Below are 13,323 nucleotides of genomic sequence, written 5' to 3'. Positions count from 1 at the left end.
GTTTCATTATTCTGCATGAGTTGCTGTACTATAAAATCCCTCCTATTTTTTACAGTTGCATGCAGTGTATGTGCCGTATGTTCAGTGCCTTATGATGAAGCTTGTGTACGGGATCTAAACATTGTAATTTTCCCCACAGCAGACTTCCAGCAGTATCATTCTTCTACCAGAAAGGTCCACATATAGTAGCTTACTTTACATAAAATTGCTTGGATCGTCTTTTCTTATATAAATGTTCATAGTGCGATAAGTATCTATATTCGCTATATAAGCTACACAGTTATCACTGATTAGAGATGTTCACAAATCGAGAGCTGCATAATGGGAGACAAAACATAAAAGTTCAAAGGCAGAATTCATCTCCTCTATTAAAATGAGTTATCATTTATATTTTATGTAATATACATTTCACACATTTTCTGTTTGAGCTCAATTCAATGAGTATTAGGCCGTCAAAGGATAAAGCAGAGTTAAGGTGATCAGATGCCATATATACGGTAATGTGCCAAAGAATGTGGATGTCCTTTATTAATACTGTATAAAAATACTCAAAGCATAACACTATGATTATACAAAATATTTTATTACACAAGATTTCAAAAATGTTATTCAAAATTGTAATCATCTGGTCCTTATTGATACCAAGGCAAAATTACCCTATAGAAATCCCCATTCTCAGAACTATGGTTTGGATTTAGTCACTCCTTTGGCACCAGAACTTTGATGCACTAACATAGTTAAAATTTATACTGCCTGATTAGATGTTAAGTAGAACCGGAATATACGAGGATTGGTGGAAGTACAGTAACGTTTGGTACGGGCAATAACATCAGAGACTATGAAGATGTCTATATGCAGTTGACAGACAATAAAGGACATTATAAAGCAGAACTAAGCAGTGTATCTGTCAATCCAGCTCTGAGATTGCATAAAACACTTACTAAAACAAGCATCGCCATCTCTGTTTTCTTGTCCTCTGTCTCTCTTCAGCTCCTTTAACGTCCCATCCCATTTCCTCTCCAAAGTCTTCTGTAGACATCTTGCAATCTAATCCCTCAGATAGCTGATGCCCTGACTTCATGGAAGGTAAATTTTACATGTGAATACTGAGTAAATGATCAAATAGTGTAGGGGCAGGATGAGGTTTGAATGGATGAGTTTGGCACAGAGGCATTTTTCTCTATGGTGTTACATAGTTTCTTTCCTTCTTTTGTACTATTGATTTATGAAATAATGTACTCTGTAAATAAGACAAACATCCGGTAATAGAGGCTTGCAGAAATAGTACATGGAAAAATGTAAACAGTGAGCAGAGGTTACACAGAATTGGTTTGTGATACTTTGACGGCATTGCTGGGCAAGTCAGGGTGGCAACTGAGATCAGGCAGTGTAGGATTCGGCCAGGACGGTAGTTGTGGCCGAGGACACCAGGGCCTTGGTGTCCTGGACTTTTCCCACAGAAAAATTATCAGCTTCTGCCAGCATATTTGTTTGAGGTTCTGGTCCACGGACAGGGATTCCACTGCTCCTGTACACTCAGTGTCAGTGCATAGGGTGGAAAGAACGGACAGAGATACCGGTTCAGAAGCCAAACAAACGATTTTACTTTTCTCTTCATTGGTCCCGGAAACATAAGTAATGTTACAGTTCACACAGCATTCCTCCTGCACTTTCCCTTTCCTACTTTCTTTGTCCTCACACACATCACGGGGTAGTAGCGCCCTAGGTGGTACCGCAGCATCACTTCTGTAGTACCTCAAGACATAGGGGATCCCGTTCATCCATTTCACCCCGGACTTACAAGATTCAGCCCTATTTAAGATCTACCATATTGTGAATATTCTGTGCCCTGCACAACTCTTTGACCACATAATCTCTCCTGCACTTGCTGCTGTGAAACGCCATAACTCCCGGGGTGCTTAGGTCTGACTGTGCCCGTGCACTTTTCTTCCAACAGAACATTACGTACCTGCTATGTCGTCCTGGGCCTAGAGCCCTTGTGGACACATCAAGCGTGCGGGCCCTTCTCACCTCTTACTACATCCTACACCTCACTTATCCACAGCAACTCCTCCTACAGTTAACCCTCTATGAACTTCCTACAAGATACACCTACCAGGCCCACTAGTATGCCCCCATCTAGTGGCCAATAACAGAACTACACTTACCCGAATCTATAAATAAATATGCAGAACATTATACAACACAATATATTACAATCTTTACAGCATGGTAACACATATATGATGTGGCAGTACCAATAAAGCAGACAATAAAATGGTAATACACTATGAGCGTAGCAGTACCAAAGAATAATTACATATATACATTAGGACTTCTAAAAGGGGAGTAACATTAAAGGGGACATCTTACTTCATTCCCCTTCAGCAGAACCAAGGTGGCAGTACCATGCAGTAAGGACTTAGGTGTAGTTAAACATTCCTGGGTTTAGTTAAACGTGGTCAGCCAGAGAGGGTGTGCAGTGCCAAGAATAATTCGGAATAATTACAGAACATGTCACAACAGTTCTGGCCAAATTCAGTTACAGCAGCAAACATGCTGGAAAAAACAGTGAAGTGAAATAATTGGCAATGGCAACAGGGCAGTCCACTTAAATCTAGTGCTTTCAGTTTTCATCGGCATGCTCCACACATGTGCCTTCCGGGATCTGTGCATCTTCCTTGCTGTGAGGGTAATTATAGTGGGATCCTTGGAGAAATAAAACATGTTGGAGAAGGGAACTCATTACAGAAAAGAAACTGATATAGTTTAACTATTTCTATGACAGTAGAGCTGACCAACCATCCTTGAGTTCCTATTAGTGATGAGCGAGTATACTCGTTGCTCAGGTTTTCCCGAGCATTCTTGGGTGGTCTCCGAGTATTTAGAAGTGCTCGGAGATTCAATTTGTTTCGCCGCAGCTGCATGATTTGCAACTACTTGACAGCCTGAATACATGAGCCTGTGTCTGTTTGTTAGGGAATTCCCACATGTATTCAGGCTGTCAAGTAGCCGCAAACCATGCAGCTGCAGCAATAGAAACTAAATCTCCGAGCACACGCCAAAATACTCGGAGATCACCCGAGCAACGAGCATACTCACTCATTACTATTTCCTATATCTACACTGCATTAAGTAGCATCATACTGTGTAATAGTTTCTTGAATTTACATTGATTATCTCAACCATATTATGTCACATATTCAGTGTCTTTTTTTACATCCTTTCATGACTAGTGCTTTTCTAATCCTTGTTATGAAGTTGTTTGGAATATTGTTTTTTCCCCATGGTCACTATTCAGCAGTTGGAGTTTTCCAGTGAATCAACCATGTAAGATGAAGTTCACATCTGCATTGTTATTTCTAGTTTTCTCTTCCATCTGAGGAGCAGGAAACCAATAATGTGTCACATAATGGACCCAAATATAATGGGACCTGTTGAGTTCAGTAATGGAGTCATCCATTTTGAAAGGAAAAAATAGCTATGCATGCGGCATTTTACTTCCTGTCGAATATGACATATTCTGAAGAAGTTCTATCACAGATCTGAACCCAGCCTAAGATAGTCAACAGACTACAATATGTAATGGCTGAAGCTAACAAAGAAAAAGGGGGGAAAATATGGTAGAGGAAGGAACTCCCAGGAGGTGAATAGCTTCATAGTTGTCTTCTAGTGTGAGAAGGCTGAGCGTATTGCCCAGAGGAAAAATATTTGTCAGGCAAGGGGACCATAGAATAGTAAACTTTGTTTGGCTAACTTTATTCTTAACAAGACCTTTTATTTTTCTGTTTCTAGGCTAAGTGTCTATGACTATTCCACTGGTGGGCATAGACAAAAAAGCTCCCCTGCACAAGAACACTATACAGGTTCTTTGCAATCCATTAGCTCATAATAATGCACAATCCCACCTGTTTTGGAGGTTGAAATAACTATCTTTATGTTTTGGGCCCTTGGTTGCACCAATGATATGTCCACCCCTGGACTACCCATCTCATCTGTTAAATTGTAATTGTAGAGGTGCTGTACTTTTAGGTTGGGCCAAAAAGTATGTAGGAAGTCAAATGAGACAGAACATCATCAAAAGAGGGTAAATTGGTAGCAAATCGAGTTGAGCAAAATGCTTTGCAGGACCCTGGTTCAGCATGCATGATGGTACTCTGTGGCAGCCAGACCAGGAGAATGTAAATTGTTTAGGTCAGCACTTGAATGTCAGCATTCTGGGCCTCAATTATGATTACTAGGCCTTCGTGTCAGTGAAACGTAGTCCTCATGCGACTAGCGACAAGGCCTTATGCCAAGTGATGCATGCGTCGCAACCAATGTCATAAACTATCAAGGAAGAACTGAAGTCACAAGAGGTACCCATTATGCTGGCATTCGAGTGTCGAATGAAAAAGTTCACACTTATATGGTTGCCAGACCAGGGTCCTGCAAATCTTTGCTCAACTCTAGTTCTTAGAATTTGTGACACTGCATGATTATCTTTCCCAAGTTGCTCAAACAGCATAGATCAGCACGGTTTATGTAACTCCATGAATTTTTATGAGTTACACAATCAGGGCAGTGCAGCTGAACATGGTATTTTTTTGTACCGCCACCTCTGATCGCCAGGACCAAAAAGTAGTTATTCCTATCTTAGCCATGAATGGCAGTGATGGAAATAACCCTTTAAGTAAGGCTCAACAAGGATTTATTTTACATTTCTTATGGGGGAAGAGATAGGGATCCACGAACATTTTAGGAAATCCTAAATTACTATAATGTATGGGAGTTTTGAGGGGACCCTGATTTCAAGAATATAAAAGTTCAATTTCACTTCACCGCTGTAAGTCTACAAGCAATCTGTACACTATATGTTAATAACTAAAGCCCCCGTCACACATAGTGACTCACCAGCAAACCCGACAACGATATGAACTTGTCAGGATCCCTGGTGTGTTGCTACATGATCGCTGGTGAGCTGTCAAACAGGCAGATCTCACATATATAAATATTTTATATTTTGCATGGTTATTTAATTGCACTTAATAAAAAATATTTTATTATCTTCACATTCACTTATTTTGGTGTTATATATTATAATTTTCTTAAATTTATTACTGGGTTATTGATCTCTATCTTAATGGTGCGCTTGCTCAGTTGTGTCATGGCCGTTCATTTCCGTGAGTGCTCTACATGGTGTATCTTGGGCTTTTCAGCCTACGATGCCAGTGAGCGCGTCACCGGAAGTGACGTTCATGCGGCGATGTCCAACAGCGCATGCGCTGCTTAAATCAGGCAGAGACTTCATGAGCCACGTATTCCTTTGATATAATATGGCGCTTTGTGATTGGTTATCGGCGATATTTAAACACAGCCCGCCCGTTATTGGGACACGCCCCTGGAAGAAGCTTGTTGCGAATCGCGCGTTAAAAGAGGGGTGGAGGAGGCTGCGGTGCCCATTACTATCTGTGGCCATTGTACTCAGGTATTGTTATTTACGGTTTATTTATATTTACATCTACTTTTTCTGACCCACGCTGTGGCTGTTTATTAATGACGATTGATAAAGGGACTTAGACTTGTTAGTCATGTTGCCGCTGTATCTAGTTATTTGAATATAGGCATGATTCTCTCAGCTACATGAGATTTATGATGTATATTGTGGTTTAGGATTTCTCTATACTACAACTGATATTACCTGCAATGTAATTATTGTTATTAGGGCATATTGCGCCTCTTACTGGGCATTTTTCAGTTTTCATGTTTTTATATATGTATTTAATAAACGTCATTTTAAGATTATCTTCTCTGGATCTCTTTACCTTTTATCGACAAGGGTCAAAATGTAAGTCCGGAATATTGTTTTGTTAATGTGTATCTTGGAAGTTCCAGATTCTAATTATCACGGGAGAACATTAGTATGTTTATTACTCCCATAAGCCTATGCCTGCTGCCGCTAAGAACAGTGAGAGTAAGCGGCTGATGAGAGTATTCATCAGCCTCCGCCTGCGCTATAAATACATAAAAAAACAAAGATGGAAAGCGCACATAGGGTGTATCGTCTTGAAGAACCACAATAGCAAGCAAGCCCAATCAGTTAGACTCACCTGCTGAAGTTGTGTGAGTCACAACAAACTGGGAATCACTCATAAAGGTCCGATCGTCGCTGGTATCCCACTGGTAGTAAATGAAACAATTCCAAAGTGGAAAAAAGAGCCGGGCTGAATAAACCGCGCTGACCAGAAAAAAACACACCTTCGGCAGTCCATATAATAAAAAAACTTCTTTAATAAGCCTACGCGTTTCGTGGCAAAACCAGCCACTTCATCAGGGCATGATGAAGTGGCTGGTTTTGCCACGAAACGCGTAGGCTTATTAAAGAAGTTTTTTATTATATGGACTGCCGAAGGTGCGTTTTTTTCTGGTCAGCGCGGTTTATTCAGCCCGACTCTTTTTTCCACTTTGGATTTGTTTCATAAATACATAAAAAAAACTTGGGTTTCATTGTATTTTGGATAACCAGCCAGGCAAAACTGACTGCTGCGGGCTGCAACCCTCAGCTGTCATCTTCAGCAAGGCTGGTTATCAAGAATAGAGGGGTCCCCACACTTTTTTTGAATTATTTAAATAATTTTAAAAAACACTGATAAATGAGCTGCTGTGAGCACAGCATCAGTGAGCAGCAGTGACCTTATTGAGGCCATGCTGAACTGCGGTGACCTTAGCACCGTGCGAAAAAGTCACTGAGCTCTCCGCAGTTCATGCCGGCTGGGAGCGCAGCCTCAGTGATCCGCAGTAACCTCGATGAGGTCAACGCTGGTCAATGATGCTGTGCTCACAGCTCATTTTTCTTCAAGTACCTCCTTATTGTGTACAGTCATGGCCAAAAGTTTAGAGAATGACACAAATATTATATTTTCACATAATCTGCTGCCCTCTGGTTTTTATGTGTTTGTCAGATTTTTTATCACATACAGAAATATAATTGCAATCATATTATGAGTAACAAAAGGTTATATTGACAGTTAGAATGAGTTAATGCAGCAAGTCAATATTTGCAGTGTTGACCCTTCATCTTCAGGACCTCAGCAATTCTCCCTGGCATGCTCTCAATCAACTTCTGGATCAAATCCTGACTGATAGCAGTCCATTCTTGCAAAATCAATGCTTTTATTTTGTCTGAATTTGAAGGTTTTTGTTTGTCCACCCGTCTCTTGATGATTGACCACAAGTTCTTAATGGGATTAAGATCTGGGGAGTTTCCAGGCCATGGTCCCAAAATCTCTCTGTTTTGTTCCCTGAGCCATTTAGTTATCACCTTTGCTTTATGGCAAGGTGCTCCATCATGTTGAAAAAGGCATTGTTGATCGCCAAACTGCTCTTGGACGGTTGGGAGAAGTTGCTCTTGGAGGACATTCTGGTACCATTCTTTATTTATGGCTGTGTTTTTAGGCAAGACTGAGAGAGAGCCCATTCCCTTGGCTGAGAAGCAACCCCACACATGAATGGTTTCAGGATGCTTGACAGTTGGCATGAGACAAGACTGGTGGTAGCGCTCACCTGGTCTTCTCCGAATAAGCCGTTTTCCAGATGTCCCAAACAATCGAAAAGGGGATTCATCAGAGAAAATGACTTTACCCCAGTCCTCAGCAGTCCACTCCCTGTACCTCTTGCAGAATATCAGTCTGTCCATGATGTTTTTCCTGGAGAGAAGTGGCTTCTTTGCTGCCCTCCTTGAGACCAGGCCTTGCTCCAAGAGTCTCCGCCTCACAGTGCGTGCAGATGCACTCACACCTGCCTGCTGCCATTCCTGAGCAAGCTCTGCACTGCTGGAAGCCCGATCCCGCAGCTGAAACACTTAAGAGACGGTCCTGGCGCTTGCTGGTCTTTCTTGGGCGCCCTGGAGCCTTTTTGGCAACAAGGGAACCTCTCTCCTTGAAGTTCTTGATGATGCGATAGATTGTTGACTGAGGTGCAATCTTTCTAGCTGCGATACTCTTCCCTGTTAGGCCATTTTTGTGCAGTGCAATGATGACTGCATGTGTTTTTTTAAAGATAACCATGGTTAACAGAAGAGAAACAATGATGCCAAGCACCAGCCTCCTTTTAAAGTGTCCAGTGGTGTCATTCTTACTTAATCATGACAGATTGATCTCCAGCCCTGTCCTCATCAACACCCACACCTGTGTTAATGCAGCAATCACTGAAACGATGTTAGCTGGTCCTTTTAAGGCAGGGCTGCAATGATGTTGAAATGTGTTTTGGGGGATAAAGTTAATTTTCTAGGCAAATATTGATTTTGCAACTAATTGATGTTAAGCTGATCACTCTTTATAACATTCTGGAGTATATGCAAATTGCCATTAGAAAAAATGAAGCAGTAGACTTTGTAAAAATTAATATTTGTGTCATTCTCTAAACTTGTGGCCATGACTGTATCTTGAAATAGCCACACCGCTAGTTTTCAGAGAGTCCAGTATTTCAGCTGATGTTATTTGTGGGGTTTTTTTGCATCCTGAACAATTTTCCTGGCATTTGTCACTGGTCACAGGTGAGGATATTACCTTTAGTAGCCATTCAAACCAATTTGTGTTAACTTCTGTGCATGTTATCAGGCCAAAATCACCAGCGTATGTAAACTTTTGATCAGGGTCATTTGGATGTTTGGGGTTGTCATTATGATTTAAAAAGAGAAAACACAATAGTTTCACAATAAATGGCTTCACCCAACCACTGACCATGAGTGGAGAAAAAGTTTTGGTGTTATCATTCATATTCTCTGAAAAAAGGCCAAGAAAGCAAAAATTCTCTCAGGGTATGTTAACTTTTGATCACAACTATAGGTTTTTTCTATTCCAATTTTTGGAATGCAGAAAAAAATAAACCCAGCAATTCAGGAATTGTTTTTATTGTGCAACACGATGCATTTGGCGCAGGTCAAAAGGACGCATGCGCCGGCAAAAGCATGCCTGCGCACGGCCTGCGTACCCAATGCTAAAGATAGCGTCATGCGCCGATAGGCAGAGCTGACCAGAGGAGGCGCGGCAGGGGGCGGCGCTTCATGGCGAGCATCCGCTGTGCCTCAAAAGGCTAGTGTGAAACTAGCCTAAGAGTAGCCTTTAGGGCACCCTGCACGCCACTCAAAAGAGGTGCCAAATTTCTTAAGTTGTGTGCGCCTCTTAATGAATGCAGAACCTTCTACTCCAGGAAGACAGTCATAGTGCCAGCGTTGGCTACACCAATCTTGATGAATCAGCTCCTTAATGTTTTTAGATTTAGCAGCCATTTTTTTTTAAAGTAAGCATATACTTCCCAAGAAAAGTGCTACTGTACATGATTTGTTACTGTTATTGCAGATCAGCTCCAATGATGTCTTTTGTAATGCAACATACAGCCCATAAATTGGAATGGAGCCATTTCTGTCTAAAAAAATGGGCCAATGTCATGATCCAGACTGGGTTTTGAGTCCTTTCCATGTTCCTGGTCTGGTCATTTCAGGGGTTAACTTTTCTCAGCCTCAGTCTGATTTCAGGTTTGCTATTTAGCTCCACTGTATCCTGCAGGCGGTGTCAGCTATAGTTCTGCCTTCAGCGTGTGTATCTGACTCTGGTATATCCTGATTTGTCCTGCTGTGATCCGTGACTTGCCCCGTGTCTGATTATTCCCTCTTTCTGTCCTGACTCAGTGTTTCCCTGTAAGTTTGTTGACTCCCTGGTTTTGACTTGGCTTGCATTCAGACCTACTTCCGTTTTCTGTCTTTGTCTTATTCGCTTCCGACCGTTGCTGATCCCCTGGCTTGTTTCTGACCACGTGTACTGCTGTGATCTCTGATACTTATGCTCCTGATTGCTTCAGACTCAGCTCGTCTGACCTCTCTTTCGCCAATTGGTGGCGCTTGTGTTGCTGCTCAGTGTTGCTACGCTGTGTGTGCAACCTCTCTTCCCTCACCAGCATGGTGGAGGTTGCACTATACTGCATGGCAATAGCATGACAGCCAAATTCTGCATAACTAGGAGTGTCAGCTGTCAGTCCCTCAAATAGGAAAGTGTCATTAATGTTCTAAGATATATTTTCACTTATCGAAATAGGTAAATAACAAGTCAGATGTTTGTGAAATCATACTATGAAACCTAAGTAGCGGCCCCTATAAACATTAGACGAATGTTGTGTGAATCCACGGATATACAGTATACTGGTTTGGCAGACAGTCTAATGTGTATGGAGTATCCAGTGAAAAAGAAAGTTCCTGGCACTCACCAATGTCCATAAAACATTTTTCTTTATTTCAAATCTTCCTTACAACCATCTCTGTGGCAGAGGAGAGAAAAAGGGGAGGGCAGGAGGTGTTGGAGAACAGACAATGGCCGTTTCATGCTGAAGTGCGCTTCAATGGGTCTCTCCAATGGTCGGTATCTGTTATGCTGCACCTACCACCCTCCCTTTTCCCGCTCCCTCTGCCACAGAGATGGATATAATGAAGACTTTAAATAAAGGAAAACTTTTTATGGACATTGGTGAGTGCCGGAAACTTTTTTTTTCCCACTGGATATACTATAATACTTTTTGAGACTAGTTAGCTGGCCACCTCCATACACTTTAGACTATGGATATCAGACCGTATTCACACAGAAGATTCCCATTTGAATTACATGATCATGCCAAATCAATTCCCTTCTTCATGAGACATCTGTGTATAGAGACCTTCTTATTGTCCCAAACCAGAAGATGTCTGTGGAAATAGGAATCCGGCAAGTCCAATTACAGAAGATTATTCCTTTTTTTTGTCTAATAAAAGATAAGTCACTTCCAGATATGTCCGGCAGCGGCTCTCTTAAAGACAACACAAGAGTGCAGTGGAGGTCCAACTACTGATTTTGAGAAGGAACATATGTCTAGGAAGAGACTGTCACACCTGCATGTGCATTATCTACCAAAACTTTTTGAACCCCTCTTTTATGAGAAATGATTTACATGTAATAATGCCCGAATGTTTTAATCGTACATCGTATGATTATATTACTAAATGGTAGGATTTCTCATAAAATAACGGAGCTGGGAAGTAGCAGGGTGGTTCGAGGTGTGACCATCGGCCAGTGTTAAATTAATCAAATGTCACGGTGTATTATACACCAGAAATGCTACTCGAGTCCGTGACTGGAGTTGCATATCTGGTGTGGCGCATGGAGGCACACGCAACTCAGAGGAAGAGCTGAATTCATTGAATGGTGCGCGCCTCCTAATGAGTTATGTATCTTCTACTCCAGCAAGACTGGCATAGCACAAGCGTCTTCTATACCAGTATTCATGAATTGGCACCTTAGTTTTCAATATGTAGATACATTTTCAGGTGAAACCACAGAAGAGTGGCAGTATACAGAGTTCAAAGAAAATAAATTCTATAATTATTTCATGGTGGATACAGGTATCTACTCAGATCTGTCAAGATATCTAAAAGGTTATCTTTTAGAATTAAAGGGGATCGGTTAGAACAAAATAACGTTTCAAACCAATCACAGGTGCACAGCGCGCCCTTATTACAGCCAGAAAGTTCAGTGCACCTTCTCCGATCCTTCTCTGGCTATCGTGAAGGAAGAGCGGCACGGAGATAGACGCAAGGCAAGTAGGTGGGCAGGGTGCACTGACCTGTTTGGCCATGCCAAGGGTGCACTGAGCTGTTTGGCCATGCCAAGGGTGCACTGAGCTGTTTGGCCATGCCAAGGGTACAAGAGTGACCCTTCTTGGTTAAGCAGTCATTTTGTGCTGATAGATTCCCTTTAACCATGAATGTAAAAGAACCAAATACATTGATGATAAACAACACCATTAAATGGCGAGATTGTATTTTGACATCATTGTATATGTGGCAGAATAATAACAAAAGTGTTGACACAAACTGATAACTGATTATAATTTCTCCACGCTGAAGGAAAATAACCGTAACATGATTGTAAAATCGCACATAATTTGCAATGCGGTATTTTACTTATACTTTTAATATATCATACTTTGCTATGGGAGCCAAAGTCTGCATTGATCCTTGCTATAAGCAGATAACACTTTACCATCAGCGAAGATAACAGAAGCGCACAGGGACAGAAAAGAAACAAACATACACCTTACATTACACGCTAGCAGATTCCATAATGAGCTAAGAGAAAGGTCAGGCTAAGATTCCTGCCAGAGTACATCTAATTACTGTATTAATGAGTCAATTTGAAAAGACAGGGGGACCTTTATTAATGGCATGAAAGCCTAGACCACTGACCTCCAGGCTGCGGCTCATTAGTGGTCTCTACAATCAGCAGAAATCTGGAAACACGTTTGAAATGATTTTATTTTACAATTGTTCCACACTATAACTCTTTATTTTTTTATTTTTTCCACTGTTATATTTCGTCAGTTATCCAACACAGATCACATCGAACACAAATGAGGTCTAAAGTTTGAGTCACAGCGGACCACAACTCCACATAAAGACAAATCTTCAATGTTGTGTTGACCTGCCAGGAAAAGAGACAAAGATAAACAGCACAGCAAACATGTACCTGCAATGCACTGCTTGCCTATTAAATATTAAAGGCTTCATGTACATTTACATAAATTGAGCAGCAGTGACTAAGGACTCCCACTGTTGCTTTTTGGCGCTGCTGTCAATGGAAGAAGCCGAAAAACCATGCGTCTAGGATGGACAATGAAGCAATCTCAGACTCCTCTCTACAGTGACCTAAAGATGTTCAGTCATCAGTCGTGAAGCATGAACGGAACACGACATTCCGCGCCGCGCACGCTTTCCTCCACCATGCCTTCCAGTGTAAACACTTCTGAACATAAATAAATTAAGTCTTTCTGTCAATCACATTCTTAAACTGAAGCTGAAGTAGAAAAAGACAGATGGATAATGTATGATGTACAGCACTGAGGAGATGGCATGGTGATTTTTTTTCCATATATATATTTAATTTTTCTCTCGGTGAGGTGGTTTTCTTTCGCCTGTCTTGAAGTCTATTTATCACGGTGATCGACGTCAACCATCAGATACTGGCGGAGTCACCCAACCGTATTTCTCATGGGTCTTCACCAAACTCTTAAACGTTGCTTCTGCCTCTTTACGGCTAAAGGCCTTTTTAGATTTTCCAGCTTTTCTGCAGATACGACCCTAAAAAGGAATAAAAACATGGAACAATATCAATAACCTTCAAATAATATAATTCAAGATGCTAAATATTTATCATCAGGACATTGTGACTAGGCATCTATAGGAGTTAATTTAGTAGATTAAAACACATGAGTAATTTAAAGCATAATTAAAAAAAAGTGTGACAATGAAATGATCTACATAAT

General features: G+C 41.2%; 1 protein-coding gene across 1 annotated transcript in view; it reads right to left on the bottom strand.

The window, feature by feature from the left end:
• Positions 1-12,298: 12,298 nt before the first annotated feature.
• The window catches only part of UBE2QL1 (ubiquitin conjugating enzyme E2 QL1), a 97,652-nt gene continuing 96,627 nt past the window's right edge, over positions 12,299-13,323 (bottom strand). Inside the window, exon 2 of the mRNA XM_073587868.1 lies at positions 12,299-13,138. Within this exon, the coding sequence (XP_073443969.1) occupies positions 13,007-13,138 (132 nt within the window). The 3' untranslated portion in view covers positions 12,299-13,006. The remainder of the gene's footprint in view (positions 13,139-13,323) is intronic.

The sequence above is a fragment of the Dendrobates tinctorius genome, unplaced genomic scaffold, assembly GCF_039654945.1.
Source record: "Dendrobates tinctorius isolate UK_male_01 unplaced genomic scaffold, ASM3965494v1 ptg000102l, whole genome shotgun sequence".
NCBI classification, from domain to species: Eukaryota; Metazoa; Chordata; class Amphibia; order Anura; family Dendrobatidae; genus Dendrobates; species Dendrobates tinctorius.
The sequence above is the reverse complement of the archived record's forward strand: the minus strand, read 5'-3'. Positions and strand labels throughout refer to the sequence as shown.